Source organism: Salmo salar, chromosome ssa10, assembly GCF_905237065.1.
Source record: "Salmo salar chromosome ssa10, Ssal_v3.1, whole genome shotgun sequence".
NCBI lineage: Eukaryota > Metazoa > Chordata > Actinopteri > Salmoniformes > Salmonidae > Salmo > Salmo salar.
The window spans coordinates 10,450,183-10,472,581 of record NC_059451.1 but is presented as its reverse complement, the minus strand read 5'-3'; the positions used below and the strand labels follow the sequence as shown (position 1 = coordinate 10,472,581).

At 42.5% G+C, this 22,399-nt stretch overlaps 1 protein-coding gene across 1 annotated transcript in view; it reads right to left on the bottom strand.

Moving 5' to 3' along the window:
- Positions 1-4,735: 4,735 nt before the first annotated feature.
- Positions 4,736-22,399, bottom strand: part of LOC106613494 (PEX5-related protein-like) — a 56,436-nt gene continuing 38,772 nt past the window's right edge. Inside the window, exons 4-9 of the mRNA XM_045688604.1 lie at positions 17,134-17,277; positions 15,783-15,853; positions 13,811-14,020; positions 10,673-10,835; positions 7,680-7,837; positions 4,736-7,327 (exon numbers count right to left, since the gene is read on the bottom strand). Coding sequence (XP_045544560.1) covers positions 7,126-7,327; positions 7,680-7,837; positions 10,673-10,835; positions 13,811-14,020; positions 15,783-15,853; positions 17,134-17,277 — 948 coding nt within the window. The 3' untranslated portion in view covers positions 4,736-7,125. The remainder of the gene's footprint in view (positions 7,328-7,679; positions 7,838-10,672; positions 10,836-13,810; positions 14,021-15,782; positions 15,854-17,133; positions 17,278-22,399) is intronic.

The window sequence follows — 22,399 nt, the reverse complement described above, 5'->3', positions numbered from 1 at the left end:
AAAGCTGTAACATAACAACATTTGGAAAAAGTCAAGGGGTCTGAATACTTGCCGAATGCACTGTACATTATTTTTGTTCAAAATGCAAAAATCCGGCCTGCTAGACCATAAGAAATCACAAGGTCCAGGAAATCCTGGTTTCGGCGGTGTACTATTGTACTACAGTGTATACGCTGCTGACAGTTAGGGCAACTAGAAGGCATGGGGACAGAAACATGTAATGTAAATGATTAACTTTGAAATGAAACACCAAGGAGTAGCTAATCATGATGGGGGCCCGATAGTGCCTAGCGGGCAGAACTGATTAAATTACATCATTACAACCGGATTTCAAACACATTTGCTCGCTGGGTGGGTTGAGGGTAGTGGGAGTAAAGGGTTGTGTGTGTGTGTGTGTGTGTGAAGGAGTATCTGCTAGTTGGGGTGCTCGGGTAACAGACTAAATCGATTAGTAAATGGAAGGATGCCATAACGTGTTGGCCCAGTTGCCTTTGACATTGTACAGTCTGCCTGTGTGTTTCTGGTCTTCAAAGCTAGCCTCCAATGCAGATTGTCAGTGGTGTGCACATACAGTATGTGCTGTGTCTCAGCAGTTGCCTCTGGCTCCTTGATATTTTAAACATCATGGCCGCAGTGATTCCACACATGATGTTTTCCTCCTCGTGCATTTGCACCGTTCCAACCCTTTCGCCATGTGGAAAATGAGTCATTACATTTTCAGATCATTTGAATGTAATAGATTTTATACAAAATAAACAGAAATGAATCTGTTTTTCAAGTACATTGGGCTACATAACCTGTTTTACAATTACATTTGGGTTCAATTTAGCCAGCAAGTGAACCACTTTCAATAGGCTTGATTGGGATTATAGGACATAACAAGTACGTCTAAGGTGAAATTCAAAGTGAATTTTCAGCAGACTGCAGTAGTAAAATATGAATCTGACAGTACAGCCCCCCTCCACCCTCTACAAACCAGCCTCAACCAGATTTGCAGAGATGACTTAAATGAAACTGACCTCGCCATAGTGCCAAACCAAGGTTACAAAACCTGAATGCTTTGCTGGCATGAATGGCAGTTTGTGTGTTTTAGTCTAAATTGAATTATTCGCCCCATTTGACTTTATTTCTTTGTAAATATTATACGGGCCAAACCTTCCTAAATACCCATAAACTTAAATGGGGAATGAAAAGTGCTTACAGTTGATAAAGCAACTACTGCTGAACTATTTTTTGTATTTTTGTGATAGATTCCCCCAATCGCTTTGGCTTATACAAACCATGACATCAAAGCGGTACAATTTGGAAGATGAATCGGCAATGGTGTCTCTGCCAGACCCTGATAGCATTTTCCTTTGGTCCATTGAGTCGGACCGGGGAATTGTACAGTTAAAAATGGAACCATATTGCATGGGATCCTTGAATCAAACACATTTCTTCCGTCATACAGTAGGCCCCGACAGGTAAACACACCAGCGCAATGCTACAGTACAGAAGTTGTATGTGGCATTTGCTCTCTTGCATAGACATGTCATTTGTTCTCTTTTTAGACATGATGGTGGCATTAGTTCCGCAGAGTGCAAACTAACTGTGACGCTGCTATACTACTGAGCCAACTAGTAACTACACTACCTGTCAAAAGTTTTAGAACACCTACTCATTCAAGGGTTCTTCTTTATTTTTACCATTTTCTACATTGTAAAATAATAGTGAAGACATAAAAAACTATGAAATAACACATATGGAATCATGTAGTAACCAAACAAGTGTTCAGATGTATATTTTTATATTTGAGATTCTTCAAAGCAGCCACCCTTTGCCTTGATGACAGCTTTGCACACTCTTGGCATTCTCTAAACCAGCTTCATGAGGTAGTCACCTGGAATCCATTTCAATTAACGGGTGTGCCTTGTTAAAAGTTAATTTGTGGAGCCAATCAGTTATGTTGTGACAAGGTAGGGGGGTATACAGAAGATAGCCCTATTTGGTAAAAGACCAAGTCCATATTATGGCAAGAACATCTCAAATAAGCAGTCACTTTAAGACATGAAGGTCAGTCAATACGGAACATTTCAAGAACTTTTATAGTTTCTTTAAGTGCAGTCGCAAAAACCATCAAGAGCTATGATGAAACTGGTTCTCATGAGGACCGCCACAGGAATGGAAGACCCAGAGTTACCTCTGCTGCCTCGTTAGAGTTACCAGCCTCAGAAATTGCAGCCTAAATAAATGCTTCAGAGTTTAAGTAACAGACACATCTTAACATCAGCTGTTCAGAGGAGACTGTGTGAATCAGGCCTTCATGGTCGAATTGCTGCAAAGAAACCACTACTAAAGGACACCAATAGAAGAAGAGACTTGCTTGGGCCAAGAAACACGAGCAATGGACATTAGACCGGTGGAAATGTGTAATTTGGTCTGGACTCCAAATTGTAGATTTTTGGTTCCAACCGTCGTGTCTTTGTGAGACGTGGTGTGGGTGAACAGATGATCTCCGCATGTGTATTTCCCACGGAAAAGCATGGAGCGGGAGGTGTTATGGTTTGGGGGTGCTTTGCTGGTCACACTTTCTGTGATTTATTTAACATTCAAGGCACACTTAACCAGCATGTCTACCACAGCATCCTGCAGCGATACGCCATCCCATCTGGTTTGGGATTAGTGGGACTATCATTTGTTTTTCAACAGGACAATGACCCAAAACACACCTCCAGGCTGTGTAAGGGCTATTTTACCAAGGAGAGTGATGGAGTGCTACATCAGATGACCTGGCCTCCACAATCCCTCGACCTCATCCAAATTGAGATGGTTTGGGATGAGTCGGATCGCAGAATGAAGGAAAAGCAGCCACCAAGTGCTCAGCATATGTGGGAACTCCTTCAAGACTGTTGGAAAAGCATTCCAGGTGAAGCTGGTTGAGAGAATGCCAAGGGTGTGCAAAGCTGTCATCAAGGCAAAGGGTGTCTATTTGAAGAATCGCTAATATAAAATATATTTTGATTTGTTTAACACTTTTTTTGTTTACTACATAATTCCATGTGTGTTATTTCAGTTTTGATGTCTTCACTTATGTAGAAAATTGTACAAATAAAAACCATTGAATGAGTAGGTGTTCTAAAACTTTTGACTGGTAGTGTACGCACACAGGGATAATGTTTGTTTGATCTTGTAGAAAATAATTCTCTCACACGAGGGTATATATTTTTGGGCTTATTTCGGTGACACTTTTTAGAACAGGGCCGCTAGACACTAAGTAGAATGGAACACATTCATTAGTAAAGCAAAGAACCATCACTAGCTCTGCATTTACTTCCTACATAAACCAATGCTTATGTGCAAACAACTAAATGTTTATCTCACTGTGTAACTAAACTCAGCAATAAAAAGAAACGTCCCTTTTTCAGGAACCTGTCTTTCAAAGATAATTTGTAAAAATCCAAATAACTTCACAGATCTTCAATGTAAAGGGTTTAAACACTGCTTCCCATGCTTGTTCAATGAATCATAAACAATTAATGAACATGCACCTGTGGAACGGTCGTTAAGACACCAACAACTTACAGACGGTAGGCAATTAAGGTCACAGTAATGAAAACTTAGGACACTAAAGAGGCCTTTCTACTGACTCTGAAAAACACACACAAAAAAAATGCACAGGTTCCCTGCTCATCTGCGTGAACATGCCTTAGGCATGCTGCTAGGAGGCATGAGGACTGCAGATGTGGCCAGGGCAATAAATTGCAATGTCCGTACTGTGAGACGCCAAAGACAACGCTACAGGGAGACAGGACAGACAGCTGATCGTCCTCGCAGTGGCAGACCACGTGTAACAACACCTGCACAGGATCGGTACATCTGAACATCACACTTGCAGGACAAGTACAGGATGGCAACAACAACTGCCCGAGTTACACCAGGAACGCATAATCCCTCCATCAGTGCTCAGACTGTCCGCAATAGGCTGAGAGAGGCTGGACTGAGGGCTTGTAGGCTTGTTGTAAGGCAGGTCCTCACCAGACATCACCGGCAACAACATTGCCTATGGGCACAAACCCACCGTCGCTGGACGAGACAGGACTGGCAAAAAGTGCTCTTCACTGACGAGTCGCGGTTTTGTCTCACCAGGGATGATGGTCGGATTTGCGTTTATCGTCGAAGGAAAGAGCGTTACACCGAGGCCTGTACTCTGGAGCAGGATTGATTTGGAGGTGAAGGATCCATCATGGTCTAGGGGGTATGTCACAGCATCATCGGACTGAGCTTGTTGTCATTGCAGGCAATCTCAACGCTGTGCATTACAGGGAAGACATCCTCCTCCCTCTTGTGGTACCCTTCCTGCAGGCTCATCCTGACATGACCCTCCAGCATGACAATGGCACCAGCCATACTGGTCATTCTGTGCATGATTTCCTGCAAGACAGGAATGTCAGTGAAGAGTCCGGATCTCAATCCCATTGAGCACGTCTGGGACCTGTTGGATCGGAGGGTGAGGGCTAGGGCCTTTTCCCCCAGAAATGTCCGGGAACTTGCAGGTGCCTAGGTGGAAGAGTGGGGTAACATCTCACAGCAAGAACTGGCAAATCTGGCACAGTCCATGAGGAGGAGATGCACTGCAGTACATAATGCAGCTGGTGGCCACATCAGTTACTGACTGTTACTTTTGATTTTGACCCCCCCTTTTCACCACCCCCTTTGACACATTATTCAATTTCTGTTAGTCACATGTCTGTGGAACTTGTTCAGTTTAGTTGTTGAATCTTATGTTCATACAAATATTTACACGTTAAGATTGCTGAAAATAAATGCAGTTGACAGTGAGAAGACGTTTCTTTTTTTTGCTGTGTTTAGATAAACCTGACATTAACATGAGATGTTGTGATGTTTTGTAACCTTTGAGGGCCCTCTGACCTTCAACATTACCTTTTACATATTGTAAAGCAATACAACATGTTGCACAAAAACGCTGTCTTCTAGAAAATAGTGTAATGCCTCAAATCCATTCACTACAAAGCTTAATCTTTTGATTTAGTAATATGACATGAGTGAATAGTTTGAAAGTCATCCCAGCCATAAGCACAAACCTGAACAAATTCAACGGAATGTGTTTCTGACACGTGAAGTACATCTGAGTGAAATTTTAAAAAAAATCTACCAATGAGAGTAAGGGAAAATCGGACAAATATAATACGGAGTTGAGCACACCACGAATCATGAAGGATTCGGAGGATGCCAAGTATTAAAGAAAGTCAAAAATGAATCTGAAAATGACTTACATTAGTTGGCAAAAAAAATGTGTAAATGTTGTTTTAGCATGTGTTTCGAGTAAGGCTTCACAATCTGCAAATTTCAGTAAGATAGGAGGAAATTATCAGTTTGTTTTCAAAGTGCAAGAAAAGTTAAAGAATTAAAAACTTTTGTAAGTTTGTGCCACTGAATTATTTTAGGAAAATGCTTTAGTTTCCATGCAGTGCTTTTCCTCCCTAAAAAGAGGATAAAACCACCTCTAAAAAGGAACATTTGATTTTCTGATGAAAACGGTTTGAGTCCTACAGTTTATGGTGTAGTCTTGATGTCACTCACTAAATCCTTCCTGTAGGTCGATGGGTGTGACAATCCGAACACTCTGAAGTACTGTAGTTGGATGAGGAAACCGTTTTTGTCAAACCTCAACACTGTTCAGCAACAGTATTCTCAGCATTTCTCTTTCTCTCTCTAGCTCAGTTCCACGCAATTCGCTTGTTTTAATTTCGGTGTTCTTTAAGGCATTAGTGGAGAGTGGGGTATGCTGAGACATTTTTTACATTCAGCATCACTACGTCAAGGGGAATATCATATTCTTTCTAACAAAGATATCTATATATATTTCAGGATGTTGTGTATCCCTGGAAATAATCTGAATTCATGTAAACATACAGTATGTTTTGAAAACAGAATGTCCCAAAAAAATGGTCTCTTGGCATAACTTACCCCAGGTATGGGGTAAATTAAGCAAGGGGACAGGGTAAGTGGAAACACCTTGGGGTAAGATTTCAGGGACCGGGATGATGTTTCAATGTACCAATTCGTAGGCAAGTTCTCTGCTACTAAGCCCATAAAACTGGTCTGTTTAGCAAGCTCAGACTCCATGTCATCAGACAAGACCTTATGTGCCTCTGCTACTCTATCATAGCACACAGGTAAATCTTTGTTTTCTTTTTGGTCTTCATTGTCATTCTTTTTTCATCCCTTGCTGCTGCTCAAATAGACTTATTCCCTTCTCTCACTTCCTTGGCTGCTCTTTCAAGAACCTCGTGGGGCTAGATCCCAGGTTTAAAAAAAAAACGTTTGTATGCACAGGGCATGATGATGTCTGCTCTGTAACAATAGAAATGCACTATCGAGTTCATATGCATGACAACTGACAAAATACTATGCATCATTTGTATGGGATATACTGATTAGCCATTGGTTCAACTTGTCCCTGACCAAATGGCACAATTTACTCCAAAGCAACCATTTTGACTATATTAGGCCACACAGCTACAATGATGCACTTTCATGCTAGGTTAAGGACCTCATATTGTAGCTTATAGAGACCCAAACTGATCTATAAACCAGTCTTAAAACGATCTACTTTGGTTTAGATACAAGCATCATGAAACCTATAATAATACATTAATTTGACTTTGTGAAAATCGTTTTCATGGACCTAACTTCCTTACCACCTGTTCCATGTGGTTTCTTTCTTCACAGACTTCATGAAATGATAACCCCTTCCTAAATATTTGGTCACATGATTAATTTTGTGTATGGTTTCCTAGAAACAAGGGGTGGCTCAACCAACCCATTGGCATGACTTACCCCGCTCTCCCCTACTTGTACAATCTTTGCCCGTCCTTGTGATCTTCTGGAAAATCACAAATTGCAGTGCAAATTCATCGCAAAATAGTCTCTTCTTCAAGCACATGCAGAACTCAAGACCGCAGAGGTACTTAGGAGTAGTAAAGATAGGCAAGTTCTTGTAGTGCGTGCAAAAAAGACCACACACTAGTCATCAACTGGACAAAACCGCTCTTTCCATCTGTACACTTTGGATTCTTGGCTGTTGGTAGGAGAGTAGAGCCTTGTCTCCATGCTCATCTCCACTCACATGTCCAGGTTGAAGGCTTTCATGAGTAGGTCTAGGTCTCCGATGTTGGCCGCCTGGAAGAGCTCCGGCTGGTCCATCATGGAGAGGGCTATCCGCAGGGCGGCCCAGATGTTCCCCGACATGACCTGGTGCGAGAGCTGCCGACTCCGGCTCTTCCGCTGCAGACTCAGGGCCGTTAGGAAGTTACTGGCCGCCTCCCTAAAAGACGAGGAAGACTTGACCATTAGAGAACCTTGTGATTATTTGCTATCATTACATTAGAGCGAGTGTTACTAGGTTTAAGGCCGATGTGTTTGACATATTAATAGGGACTTTGCTGATACTTGTAACATTACAGTGGTTGAACTTCAAGTCTAAGAAAACATTATTAGGCTCAATGTTATTCAGTGTCTCTGCCTCACTCCCCTCCAATGACTCTACCAGAGCAGAAACTCAAAGCCTTCTGCTGCGGTGCCAGGTGCTGTGTCGGAGAGCACCAGCTGGCTCTTAGTTAGACCTCCACCCACAACCCCCCCCTCCTCCACCACCCCTTGCCCCCTTGCTCACCCACCTGTGCGCTCCCAGGTTGATGCAGCTGATGCCCAGGTTGTAGCGGGACCTAATGAAGCCCGGCTGGAGCTCCAGGGCTCTGGTGTAGGCTTCCACTGCCTCCTCGCTGCGGTCCCCGTTAGCCAGTGTGGCACCCAGGCGGTTCCACAGCAGGTAGTCCTAGAGGAGACAGACAGGGGGAAGGAGTCAACACCGGAGGGGAGAATGATGACACATAGTATAGTGGTTGGTTTTGACGTTTGGTTTCAGACAGGGTCAGATGGTGTCATGGTCTGTGAACCTAGCAACTGTCGACTGAGGGTATGTGGTTTGTTGGCAGATTTGGGGCCAACGAACCACAGATTTTTTTGCACTGTGATTCATTCCATCAGGCACTACATCACTAAAATGGTTTACTATTGGAACATATTTGTTGCTAATGATAATTGTTGTGTAGTGTAATGCGAAGTCCTATCAGAAACTAACAGTGCCTGCTTTGGCAGAGAAGTATTGCAAGTCAAATTAAGTAGAATTTTGTCTGTGATATAACGTCAATTTCGACACTACAATGTTCTTGTTCTTCCACAGTATCTTGGGTGTGTAAATGACTGTAATTTAGTTACTGTGATTGGACTTGTACGCTTCGTGGTACATTATTTCTACCTCACATGGCAAAACACCCTGTGAAAACCTAGCAACGCTGAAGTTCCAAGGATAATTTGAGGACTGTTCAGTTGCATCATTAAGTCAGTCCTCTCGTTGAGTACGCGTCTCCCACTTGGGGCTATATCTGCATATACAGGGACACGGCCTGATACGGTGCGCTTTGGCTTTTGTGCTGATATGCTCACCACTGCAGGACAGGGTTAACATAAGAAAAGCTTCTTTTTAACGTCAACATTTTAACAGTCTAATAAATATATTTCAGATATGGTATTGCAAAAATAATCATTTGATTGTATTTATGAAGGTCTTAGAATATAAAATAATTTATTTCAAAGAACACTACCGTATTCACCCATCTACACACAACACCCCATAATGACAAAGATAAAACGTGTTTTAGGCAATTTTGTAAATTTAATGAAAATTAAATACAGACCCCTGAGTCAATACTTTGTATAAGCAGCTTTGACAGTGATTACAGCTGTGAGTCTTTCTGGGTAAGTCTCTTAATGATTACAAGCATACTCATAACATGATTCAGCCACAACTATGCTTGAAAATATGGACAGTGGTACTGTGTTGTATTTAATTTTCCCCAAACATAACTTTGTGTCCTGAATACAGTGTTAATTGCTTTACCACATTTGTTGCATTACTTTAGTGCTTTGTTGCAAACAGGATGCATGTTTTTGAATATTTGTATTCTGTATAGGCTTCCTTATTTTCAATCTGTCAGTTAGGTAAGTATTGTGGAGTAACTACAATGTTGTTGATCCATCCTCAGTTTTCTCCTATCACATCCATTAAACTCATAATTGTTTTAAAATCACCATTGTCCTCATTGGGAAATCCCTTAGCGGTTTCCATCCTCTCCGGCAGCTGAGTTAGGTAGGACACCTGTATCTTTGTAGTGATTGGGTGTATTGATACATCATCCAAAGTGTAATTAATAACTTCACCATGCTCAAAGGGATATTCAATGTTTGCTTTTTTTACCCATCTACCAATAGGTTCCCTTCTTTTAGAGGCATTGGAAAACCTCCCTGGTCTTTGTGGTTGAATCTATGTTTGAAATTCATTGCTTGACTGAGGGACCTCACTGTCACGTCCTGGCCAGTATAAGGGTTAATTGTTATTGTAGTTTGGTCAGGGTGTGGCAGAGGGTATTTGTTTTATGTGGTTCAGGGTGGTGTTTTTGTAGTAAGGGCATTTGATTTAGTATTCCGGGGTTTTTGGGCACTGTTTGAGTTTCACGTATTTCTATGTTGATCTAGTTAGTTGTATGTCTATGTTTGGTTAATTGGGGTGGACTTCCAATTGAAGGCAGCTGTGTGGTGTTGCCTTTGATTGGAAGTCCTATATTAGTTGGGTGTGTTTGTCTGTTTAATTGTGGGAGATTGTTCTGAGTTTAGCCTTGTCAGACTGTCTGTATATCACTTGTTCACTTGTTTTGTTATTTTGGTGTTCATTTTGGGAAGTTAATAAACGTCAAGATGAGCTTACAGACTGCGCGTTTTGGTCCTCCATTACCGACGACAACCGTGACACTCACAGATAATTGTACAGTATGTGTGGGATACAGAGATTAGGTAGACATTAAAAAATCATGTTAAACACTATTGTTGCACATATTGTGAGTCCGTGCAACTTACTATGTGACTTGTTAAGTACATTTTTACTCCTGAACTTATTTAGGCTTGCCATAACAAAGGGGTTGAATGCTTATCGAATCAAGACATCTCAGCTTCTAATTTTTTATTAATTTGTAAAAACTTCTAAAAACATAATTCCACTTTGACATTATGAGGTATTGTGTGTAGGCCAGTGACACAAAAATCACTATTTAATCAATTTTCATTTCAGGCTGTAACACAACAAAATGTGGAAAAAAGCAAGCAGTGTGAATACTTCCTGAAGGCACAGTAAAAAAATAGCAGAGTAATAAAGTACATTTGTTTTGAGTCAACGCTCTCTGCTCTCCTAGTGTTAAAGGATAGGGGCTTGAGCTGCACCAAGCAGAGGCTGTAGTGCAGGGAGGGTGAATCAGGAGTTCATGAGAGTGGATTTCTCTCAAGTTTGGGATGAAGTGCTTCAGTGATTTGTGTGACAGTTTGGTGTGCCTCAGTGATTCTGTTTGCATGAACTCTGCCTTTCTCTCGCGATCTTGGGTCGTGTTTTGGGGATTCGTGACCTTGATCAGTCATCTGTGTGTGTGTGTGTGTGTGTGTGTGTGTGTGTGTGTGTGTGTGTGTGTGTGTGTGTGTGTGTGTGTGCATGTGCATAGTGTGTGTGTGTGTGCGCGTTCATATGCACGTTTGTGTGTAAAGTGTTTACACTGCCCCCCCCTACCTCTGGCCGCACCGACAGGGCAGCATTGAAGGCCTCCACAGCTTTGTTGAACTCAGCGCTGATGTTGAACAGCACGCCCAGGCCCGTCTGCAGGTCCGGGTCGGTATCCCTGTTGTGCTGGGCAGCCTCCAGGAACAACTCCTTGACCTCCAGCAATTGGGAGCTGTGGGCAGACAAACTTGGCTTAGAGCCTATATGGAGTAGAGACAGACTGGCAACCAGCAGAGTAATGCTCTTGAGAGAGTCCTTTCACAGCGCTGTTCATCCCCCTGCGTCCACTTTATTCGATTTCCACACCGATTGAGTGCGGGGGAAGGGAGAAGATAGAGTTGGGGAGAGAGAGAGAGAGAGAGAGAGAGAGAGAGAGAGAGCGAGGTGGAGAGAGCGAGTGAGAGGAGGAAGAAGTGAAGGGAGAGTTAGAGGGGGCTGCATCTCACTGTTGACTAGAGGATTTGATAGTCATGCTTTTCCTATAAAGTGGAGAATTCATTATACAGTGGGGGGAAAAAGTATTTGATCCCCTGCTGATTTTGTACGTTTGCCCACTGATAAAGAAAGGATCAGTCTATAATTGTAATGGTAGGTTTATTTGAACACTGAGAGACAGAACAACAACAAAAATATCCAGAAAAACGCATGTCAAAAATGTTATAAATTGATTTGCATTTTAATGAGGGAAATAAGTATTTGACCCCCTCTCAATCAGAAAGATTTCTGGCTCCCAGGTGTCTTTTATACAGGTAACGAACTGAGATTAGGAGCACACTCTTAAAGGGAGTGCTCCTAACCGCAGCTTGTTACCTGTAAAAAAGACACCTGTCCACAGAAGCAATCAATCAATCAGATTCCAAACTCTCCACCATGGCCAAGACCAAAGAGCTCTCCCAAGGATGTCAGGGACAAGATTGTAGACCTATACAAGGCTGGAATGGGCTACAAGACCATCGCCAAGCAGCTTGGTGAGAAGGTGACAACATTTGGTGCGATTATTCGCAAATGGAAGAAACACAAAAGAACTGTCAATATCCCTCGGCCTGGGGCTCCATGCAAGATCTCACCTCGTGGAGTTGCAATGATCATGAGAATGGTGAGGAATCAGCCCAGAACTACACGGGAGGATCTTGTCAATGATCTCAAGGCAGCTGGGACCATAGTCACCAAGAAAACAATTGGTAACACACTACGCCGTGAAGGACTGAAATCCTGCACCGCCCGCAAGGTCCCCCTGCTCAAGAATACATATACATGCCTGTCTGAAGTTTGCCAATGAACATCTGAATGATTCAGAGGACAACTGAGTGAAAGTGCTGTGGTCAGATGAGACCAAAATGGAGCTCTTTGGCATCAACTCAACTCGCCATGTTTGGAGGAGGAGGAAGGCTGCCTATGACCCCAAGAACACCATCTCCACCGTCAAACATGGAGGTGGAAACATTATGCTTTGGGGGTGTTTTTCTGCTAAGGGGACAGGACAACTTCACCTCATCAAAGAGATGATGGACGGGTCCATGTACCGTCAAATCTTGGGTGAGAACCTCCTTCCCTCAGCCAGGGCATTGAAAATGGGTCGTGGATGGGTATTTCATCATGACAATGACCCAAAACACATGGCCAAGGCAACAAAGGAGTGGCTCAAGAAGAAGCACATTAAGGTCCTGGAGTGGCCTAGCCAGTCTCCAGACCTTAATCCCATAGAAAATCTGTGGCGGGAGCTGAAGGTTCGAGTTGCCAAACGTCAGCCTCGAAACCTTAATGACTTGGAGAAGATCTGCAAAGAGGAGTGGGACAAAATCCCTCCTGAGATGTGTGCAAACCTGGTGGTCAACTATAAGAAACGTCTGACCTCTGTGATTGCCAACAAGGGTTTTTCCACCAAGTACTAAGTCATGTTTTGCAGAGGGGTCAAATACTTATTTCCCTCATTAAAATGCAAATCATTTTATAACATTTTTGAGAAGCGTTTTTCTGGATTTTTTTGTTGTTATTCTGTCTCTCACTGTTCAAATAAACCTACCATTAAAATGATAGACTGATCATTTCTTTGTCAGTGGGTGTCACGATTACCAGGATCAGTAGAGAGGCAGAATCAGGTGCAGGAGACAGAGGTCCGGAGTAATAGTGGGTTTTAATAGAAAATCCGGGAACAACACAAGAGGCCGAAAGGCACAGGGCGCACATAAATTCAACTCGGGAAAACACATTCCCAAAACAAAAGACGCACGGGGCGCAGCCCGGTAAATATAATTAGCAACGAGCGCAGCACTCACTCACAACTGTCCAGAGTTGACATAAAACAATCCCGCACGAGAACCCAAACTGAAAATACACACTAAATAACCCCCCACTCATGACAGACACGAAACAGGTGCGGGATAGACAGACAAAACCAAAAGACACAGAAACATAAATCGGTGGCAGCTAATAGGCCGGCGACGACGACCGCCGAGCGCCGCCCGACCGAGGAGGGGCGCCACCTTCGTTGGATACTGTGACAGTGGGCAAACGTACAAAATCAGCAGGGGATCAAATACTTTTTCCCCCCACTGTATAGGCTCCTAACTGATCATTATTTTCATGTGACACCTAAAAGTATGCCTTGAAAAGGAAAGAGCACCCTGAATTGTGGTTGTTTTAACATTGAATACACGTGAGAGCACGCTTGCTCGATCGGCAAGGAAATTACGCCCACACCAGCTGTGGTTGAAAAACCTTGAAATAACGTTTCCTTTCATTTATGACAGGAGGTAATAGTCATTGCACTGAAACAACTGAGTTTCTAAAATGAAACTGTTAAAAATAACATAACTGAGAATAAAGCACACCGTAGCATAAAATATGCATGAATGAGCCATTCCGTAATATTGTCACAGTGCTCAGGCTAAGAGATTGTAAAGGAGAGAGAGAGAATGCCAGCAATGTGCTTTAAAAAAGTGATAGATGTCAGATTTAGTGCTCTTGAATGAAGGTGCCCTGGAGCATACTTCTCCAATGTTAACTGTGTAATCCTGAATGGCCTGCATTTCTCCTCTTTCTCCGTATTGTAGTCTTCCTATACGATTCTCCTACAAAATGAGCATGCATTTACACCTATGGGATCTTTGCTAGTGCTATCCAGTCCTTATATTACACCTCTCATACCTGCCCACAGTAGAGACACGAGACATCCCACGTTGGGAGCCCGGGGAGCCCGCCAGGTGTCTCTTGCCCTTCAGCAGGTGCTTGTACTTGGAGTTGTGGCGGAGCCAGCACAGCAGCGCCTCACAGGCATCCTGCCTCATGCCCGTGTTGGTCAGGCTCACCGCCAGGGCCATGAGGGCCTGGAGGTTGTTGGGGTGGAGTTCCAGACACCTGGAGATACAGAGAGAGGGGGCGAAGAGGGGGTGAATAGGGGTAGTGAGCACTTCAAAGGGTTTGACAGACACTAATTTGGACAGGCCACAGCTAAGGAACATCAGGAGGCTGGGGTCAGGTGGCAAAGACTAGTCCCCTCTTGGGGTGACATACAAGTATCCCAGGCAAGCATATTGCCTTCAAAAGCGTTTGGTTCATAGGAGTTACTTTGGGGCTTGCAATTGTTACTCTCCACTTAGAAAAAGGTTTTGTCTTGTTCGCAGTGTTGCATCAGAACTATAATATTATGAGATATTAAAAGAGCTATGTTGGACGAACAACAAGGATTAGCGAGCACTCGGGGAAGAGCCAAACCATGATTTGGCTTTCATCAAATGTTCCACTGAGATTTGTGACAGTCCATGCTACAACTTCCTTGTTATCTCAGGAAAACCAAATTATTTATGGCAGACTTGCTACTGTGCCATGGGTCTCTGAATGTTCTATAAAGTTAGTTTACAATTGGTATACAGTGCAGAAGCTCCGTTCGTCTTTTAAGATAACGTGTTATCTGCTAGAACTTTTCTTTTTTTCTCAGAGTTCTCTAATCCAGGCTCCTCAGGAATACATTAAAAGTCAGCAAAAACTAAATGTAAAAGCAGTGTGGTATTAATAACGGAACAGTGCTGGATTTCAGGAGATGAGTCATTCTGAGGAGATTATATAAAAGCGTTACAGTTTTAAACCATTGGTTTTAATATCAATGATTAATTAACCCAAATGCACTTGATTTAATGTTGTTCCTTTGTACAAGATGGTTGCATTCATCTGCAGTGAATGAAATCCAAGCACTGGCCTAGGATCTTATGAAATGCACATTTAATTGGATCAGCAATTTGTGGATGTGCATTGAGCGTAAAAGTACTGTCTGTGTTGCTGTTCTGTGTCTCTTTTGATTTCCTTGCAAGTGTTTACGTTCTCACAGATGGATCAAGCTGTTGCTTGATCTGTTGTTTGTCCTATCTACCGACCGAGCGTGCCTTCTGACAAGGTAATATAAAATGGGCCATCTTTCCACTTGTGGAGCACGACACCTTTGGCTCCCCGATATAATCCACTGGACCATGTGGCATGTATATTCAAAGGAAAAAAAATCATTAAAATGTATTTTCTTCATGGCTGTAGACCGAGCCAGTCGATAAAATGTAGTAGTAGCTTAGCCTAGAAACAGGGCTTTGAATACCTTAGATACAATATCTAACTTTAACATAAAAAAGGGTTTTCATCTAAGATGTGTGGTATCCCGGGAGGTTTACCCCGGGGGGTGGTATTAGAGGGGAGGTACGTGCTGCGACGTTGGCTCCCTCTGCTGGGAGTACACGAGCTGGGCACCCCGACACGGATGGCTCCAAATGGAGGTAATTAGGGGGAAGTGCCAACCAGGCGGCGAGGACACATAAAAGGAGCACTGTGGCACACCGCGGAAGAGAACCGGGAGGGACAGACACAGAGCCAAAGCTGAGAAGAAGGACCAAGCCAAACCTATGTGATTTTCTTTGTTAAGTTTATTTTATGGCCTACTAAAGTCGTGTTTTCTGACTAAAACCTCCCGGTCTCTGTGTTAATCTCTGCATGCTCAACCCAACACCCCACGGTTTACCACAGACGGCTATACATTTCTGAAGCAGTTGAGGAATATTCGAAACTACAGAGCGTGCAGTGTATTGCCGTGTTTGTGGTGAAGCCTGTGGGTCCACGCTGCGCAGTAACACCTCCTTACCTCTGGAGGGAGACAATAGCAGCCTGCTCGTTCTCATTCTCGGCCTGGGTGGTCCCCAACACTTGCCAAGCCTGGGGAGACAATAGGAAGCATTGAACAACAGGGTCATCACCTGGGCTTAACACCCTCTCCAAGGAGACACGGTGTGGTCCAGATGCAGAGCTCAGCACTCTCTGAGGCATAGGATGACACACTCGCAGTCAATGCTCTAAGTACCACTCACACAGCCACTTCTGCCATTGGTAAAGAACAGAACAGTCAGGAAGCATCTTGTATCTCAAACAGTCTCTGCAATACAAACTTTTGTCTGAAGTTTGTCTAAGGTGAAGTTAGGACACATCAAAATACAATTGAAGCAGTTAATATTGCAAGGTGAATAGCTTTGAGGTTTGTCTTCTTACAGAAACAGTAGTGTTCTGCCAGCCAAGTTAATTTAGGATTGCTGAGCCTCCTCCTCAGTCTGGTATTGGGGGTTTCCTATTAAGATGATGCATCCTGGTATTGTATTGTTCTGAAGAGCCAATAAGAATGAATTAATGAGATCAAGTTGCGGGGCATATTTCACATACTACTTTTGGAAAGGCTCACTCGAGACACTTGGCAACCAACCAAATTCATTAGGTGTACCTGATAAGTTCTGAAACCCAACTTTGAATCTCCATACCATCCAAGGATTGCATTTGGACAGTTGCTGAATCTGCAATCCAAACAGACTAGATTACATCCATCTTTCAGTCTCTGTGAAGAAACATATGATCTATGCAGGTTAATCCGCATTCTGGTTTATTTTGTGAATTGACATTGATACTGAATTTGTGAGTATCGATGTCAGGGTGACATTAGCTACAAACTATCCAGAGGTCTCTGCAGCAGAGAGATAAGCAACCAAGCACGCTAGGAGGACTTTTGTGATCATATTAGTTCCATACACTGTGGAATAATTTTAGGGCATTCCCGAGTTCCGTTTTCTATTAATGTGGGCTCTCTGAGGCTGTAAAGAGATTACTGCTGTTACAATAGAGAGGAAATGAGCAGGAGAGAAAAACATGAGAAAATAGCTATTACTCACCCCATTGGGAAAATTGACAATTTTCATTGGGAGATGAAGAAAGCGTAGTTTTGCTACAGTAAACCACTCTACTTAACAGAATTCCCCAATCCGCCACTAGCAATCAGCGTCGGCCACTTAGCACTCTCTGAGTGTTGACCATACACATGATTTGTGAAGTTCTGAGTATGGTGTTATCTGAACAGGCTGATTGCCAGTATATTATGGTCCTGTGTGAAAGTCATGCTGGAAATGTGTGTGATTGCTGTGCCTGTGTCTCATCAGCCCCCTGTGCCTGTTCACCTCTGAGTCCTGGGGATCCTGTAAAATGGCCCCCTCCAGTAACAGGACAGCGTTGGGCAGGTCTCCCTCTTTGGACTTTCGAAACCCCTCCTCAAATGCATTGGGCCAGTCCTTGTAGGGGTTGTCCGTGTGAAAGTAGTAGCCCTGTCACCAATGGGGAATAAAATAACAGTAACGGGAACATCAGCAATGTCAGCGCTCTGACTCTGTATTTAAAAAAAAATGGTGACCCTGAGAAACTTTCCTCTAGAATACAATATTTAAGCAAAACTCCCAGGGCTCTATTTTAACAAACCTAATGGTAAATCTAAGCACTGGCGGTAGCACTATAGGTCCGGGGGTGTGTCAGAAATATGTTTCCTATTTTCACAGCTGTTATTATGAGCGCAATAGCTGGCGATAGTGCGACAGGGCTGGTTTTTAAAGAATAAACAAGTTGTAGTGGTGACAAGGGCTTGGCCACTCATTGGCTAATCAAGTTGTTCCCTGGCTTAATACTGCATGCGTCTGTCTAAAGTTCTGTAGCTAATGCCGCGTTAACGTGCTAGTCGGAAATTGGAACGTTAGAGTTAAAATGAACTATTTGTGTAAAGCTTCCAATGGGTTGATTCTGGTACCTCCCAAATGGGAAACTTGGGATTCGACTCTTCTGCCTAGGTTAGCAAGTCAAATTTCAGAGTTACCTAGTTCCGACTAGCAAGTGAACGACAGTCTTTGCGTTGTCATCAACTCCAATTCGGCTAGGGGCGTGAATTATCTTGTCCTAGTCCATTGTGGATTGATACCACGGTTTATTAAGGGACAGATCAAAATTTAACTCAAGGTGTCATATAAAAATGATGTACCAACCTTCCCAATGTAAAAAATGAAAAAAAAAATCACAAAACCCTCCTCTTGTATTGTAAAAAACCCTCCCCTTTCATAGAATTAACTAAAAATAATGTTTACGACCACAAATAATAACTGTAGGGACCCTGTGTTTATAAACATGGATATCAACTTTGCCACTTCAGTATGTTTTTGTGGCACAGTTGAAGCCACGCAGGTCTACAGGCCAAAAGTTTGAGGGTTTGTCAACTACCACAGACAAGCTCACTCTCCCTGCCTGTGTCATTACACTACAATCAGAGCCGGCTGCAGACAATGATCAGCTAGGGGTAAATCAGATTTAACATTTTGATGCTATATTAAATGATCAGCTAGGGGTAAATCAGATTGAACATTTTGATGCTATATTATATAAAATGTAACAAAACAAATTTTCCACCAACATGTTTCTGTGCTAATGGACCACTCAACCAATAAACAAAAAATACTGACTTCAGGCACTTCAATATCATGGTTTGCGTTTTCCCCCAAAAAAGTGCATCCCTCCCAACCTCATTGTCTGCAGCCGGCTCTGAAGACTTGGCTGGACAATCTCTGAATGTAATTCTTAACTTTTTGAATTCATCAATTGGCCACTGCACAGTTTGGAATGATTGATTTTATTTGTCAGTTAAAAAAAATACAAATATACACAAAGATTTTAAAAAGTGACTGGGATTGCACAATAAAGTCAAGGACTTCCATTGTGGTCCCTATTTTTTTATGTATTTTTTTTTACATATATACATAGAATTACATAGATAGACACATTACAGAGATGCTCAACCTCCAGATGAGTATGAGAGGGGAGTTTAAGTAAAAGCTTGTTTGGCTTGAAGCTTATGCTTTAGATGTGTGGGGCTGCTGGTGAACCATGATGTGCAGGCATAATCAAAGTGACACTGGACTAGCGAACTTGCCAGAGTCTTTAGGGTGTCTATAGCGAGGTTAACATCCAATTGGCGACAGATTTTTATGCAAATATTCAAAAATCATCAAAAAACAATATGCCATTTCAGAGTTTCCTTTAGGATGATTTTAATTTACTGGACATTTGAGAAATTTTACGGACATCCATATGCATTCAGATCCAACCTGGCACAGCCAATGCCATTAATAAACGAGGGATGTTGGCCAAATGAGCGACATTTACATGTCCTTAAAAACACTTTGTGTTTCGATGTGTAGCATATGCAAAACCTTATAGCCTATTATTTGTATTGTTTTTTTAGGCTACTTTCCTAAAACAATAATTGTCCACCGAAAGGTTCAGCTGTCAGAGATTTGGGCACTAAATGTATCAGGGCATTGCATACATGGGCCTATAGGCTTAGGTGTCCACTGTATGATATTAATATTTTAATAAATATGTACAGTACCAGTCAAAAGTTTGGACACACCTACTCAAGGCTTTCTCTTTATTTTTATTATTTTCTACATTGTAGAATAATAGTGAAGACATCAGCAATATAAAATAACACTCATGGAATCATGTAGTAACCAAAAAAGTGTTAAACAAATACAAATATATTTTGTGTTCTTCAAAGTAGCCACCCTTTGCCTTGATGACAGCTTTGCACACTCTTAGCATTCTTTCAACCAGCTTCACCAGTTTTGAAGGAGTTCCCACATATGCTGAGCACTTGTTGGCTGCTTTTCCTTCACTCTGTGGTCCAACTCATCCCAAACCATCTCAATTGGGTTGAGGTCGGGTGATTGTGGAGGCCAGGTCATCTGATGCAGCACTCCAACACTCTCCTTCTTGGTCAAATAGCACTTACACAGCCTGGAGGTGTGTTGGGTCATTGTCCTGTTGAAAAAGAAAGATAGTCCCACTAAGCGCAAACCAGATGGGATGGCGTATCTCTCTGGAGAGATCTGAAAATAGCTGTGAAGTGACGCTTCCCATCCAACTTGACAGAGCTTGAGAGGATCTGCAGAGAAGAATGGGAGAATGTTCGATCGGGTTCAAGTCCAGGCTCTGGCTGGGCCACTCAAGGACAGACGGAGACTTGTCCTGAAGCCATTCCTGGGTTGTCTTGGCTCTGTGCTTAGGATCGTTGTCCTGCTGTAAGGTGAACCTTTGCCCCGGTCTGAGGTCCTGAGCACTCTGGAGCAGGTTTTCATCAAGGATCTCTCTGTACTTTGCTCTGTTCATCTTTGCCTCAAGCCTGACTAGTCTTCCAATCCCTGCCTCAGAAAAACATCCCCACATCATGACGCTGCCATCACCATGCTTCACCATAGGGATGTCGTAGAGAGATCTGAAAATAGCTGTGAAGTGACGCTCTCCATCCAACTTGACAGAGTTTGAGAGGATCTGCAGAGAAGAATGGGAGAAACTCCCCAAATACAGGTACCCAAGAAGACTTGAGGCTGTAATCACTGCCAAAAGTGCTTCAACAAAGTAATGAGTAAAAGGGTCTGAATACTTTTTTTTTTATTGAACAAACAATATACTTGCAGTGAAGCCGCTCAACAACTACCCAACACCAGTCATCCAACAGACTCAGAGCAACACACAGAAGAGCGACACACAGAAGCATCCAGGGTCAATGCCCTGCTCAAGGGCACGTTGACAGATCCCCCCACAAGGGCAAAATCGGGGACCCGAACCCTCCAAGATCCCCCCACAGTTCCCCAATAGCTGTCCCTCAACCATCTGAGACCCCTCCCACAGCCCCCCCCAAGAAAAATAAAAAAAATACTTATGTAAATGTGATATTTACGCATTTTATTTTTAATACATATGCTAAAAAAATCTAAAAACCTATTTTTGCTTTGTCATTATGGGGTATTGTGTGTAGATTGATCAGTGAAAAAAACGATGTAATACATTTTAGAATAAGGCTGTAATGTAACAATGTGGAAAAAGTCAAGGGGTCTGAATACTTTTCGAATGCACTGTAGCTCAACCATATGCTTTCACAGCTTGCGTTGCACCTAAGTAAGCATATGCTTATGAGTTCCAGGTTTGAAACCATCTCGTCTAGCTATTGCTTGTTCTAAGTCATGGTGGATTTGCAAATTCAAGGGGAGGAGTAGGATACACACAGAGAGGTCACGGATAATCTAACTGTTCTAATGATTCAAAGATTACTGATATGAACATGAACTCAGCTACTGTATGAATTTAACGGGAGCAAGGAAGTTTCAGAACCCAATGTTGAGTGGGATTATTGTTGGGTGGGCTTATCTTGTATCTATTATCTATGCCTGCCCTTCAAATATACAACTAAGAGAGATCACAATTTACTGGGGAGGGTTGTCAAACAGAATTTTTTGCTTTTGGGGTGGGGGTGGGGGCCACAGGGGAGGTTAGTGCATTTTTCCCCTGGTTTACATTTGCTCTTTTGTTCGTATTTTCCCTATAAACAATGACTTTACTTACTTTTGATATTGCCCTAATAAAGTTTAGAAACGTTTGTGAAGGTTTCGTACGGTGTGGCTATTATTAAGCTTTAGCTACTGCAGGCCTATGATATGAAGGCAGTGCACACTGGCGCTCCAACTGACACCGAAAGTTGAACTTGAGGGGACAAAGATTGTTTCAGGCCTACTAATGTAAGAATATCATGCTTATCTTTATACAAAATATTTGGATCGAAAATGTATTAATTTACCTCCTTCTGTACCTTTTTATCTGTATAGCAGACGCAGTAGACATATGCCAAAAACGGAAAGCATGTCGGTGTCGTAGCATGCCACATGCATACTGTATCTCTATCTCTCTGGGGTTAGGCCGCATCTTTTCTTCCTTTATATAGGCTATATATTTATTAAAATATTAATATCACACAGTGGACACCTAAGCCTATAGGCCCATGTATGCAATGCCCTGATACATTCAGTGCTCAAATCTCTGACAGCTGAACCATGAGGTGGACAATCATTGTTTTAGGAAAGTAGCCTAAAAACCAATAAGAAGAATAGGCTATAAAGTTTTTCATATGCTACACATCGAAACACAGGAAAGTGTTGGATGGAAACCTCGCTAATAGACACCCTAAAGACTCTGGCAAGTGCGCTAGTCCAGTGTCACTTTGATTATGCCTGCATATCATGGTTCACCAGCAGCCCCACACATCTAAAGAATAAGCTTCAAGCCAAACAAGCTTGTAAGAATTGTAATTAAACTCCCTCCTCATACTCATCTGGAGGTTGAGCATTATTTCAACTCTATATCTGTAATGTGTCTATCTATGCAATTGTATATGTAAAAAGTCCCTGACGCTATTGTGCAAAATATTTGTGTATATTTGTATTTTTTTAACTGACAAATAAAATCAATCATTCCAAACTGTGCAGTGGCCAATTTATGACTGTAAAGAAAAAAATCTGTTACAAAACACCAAAATGTTTAATGACATTTGGAGATTGTCAAGCCAAGCCTTCGAAT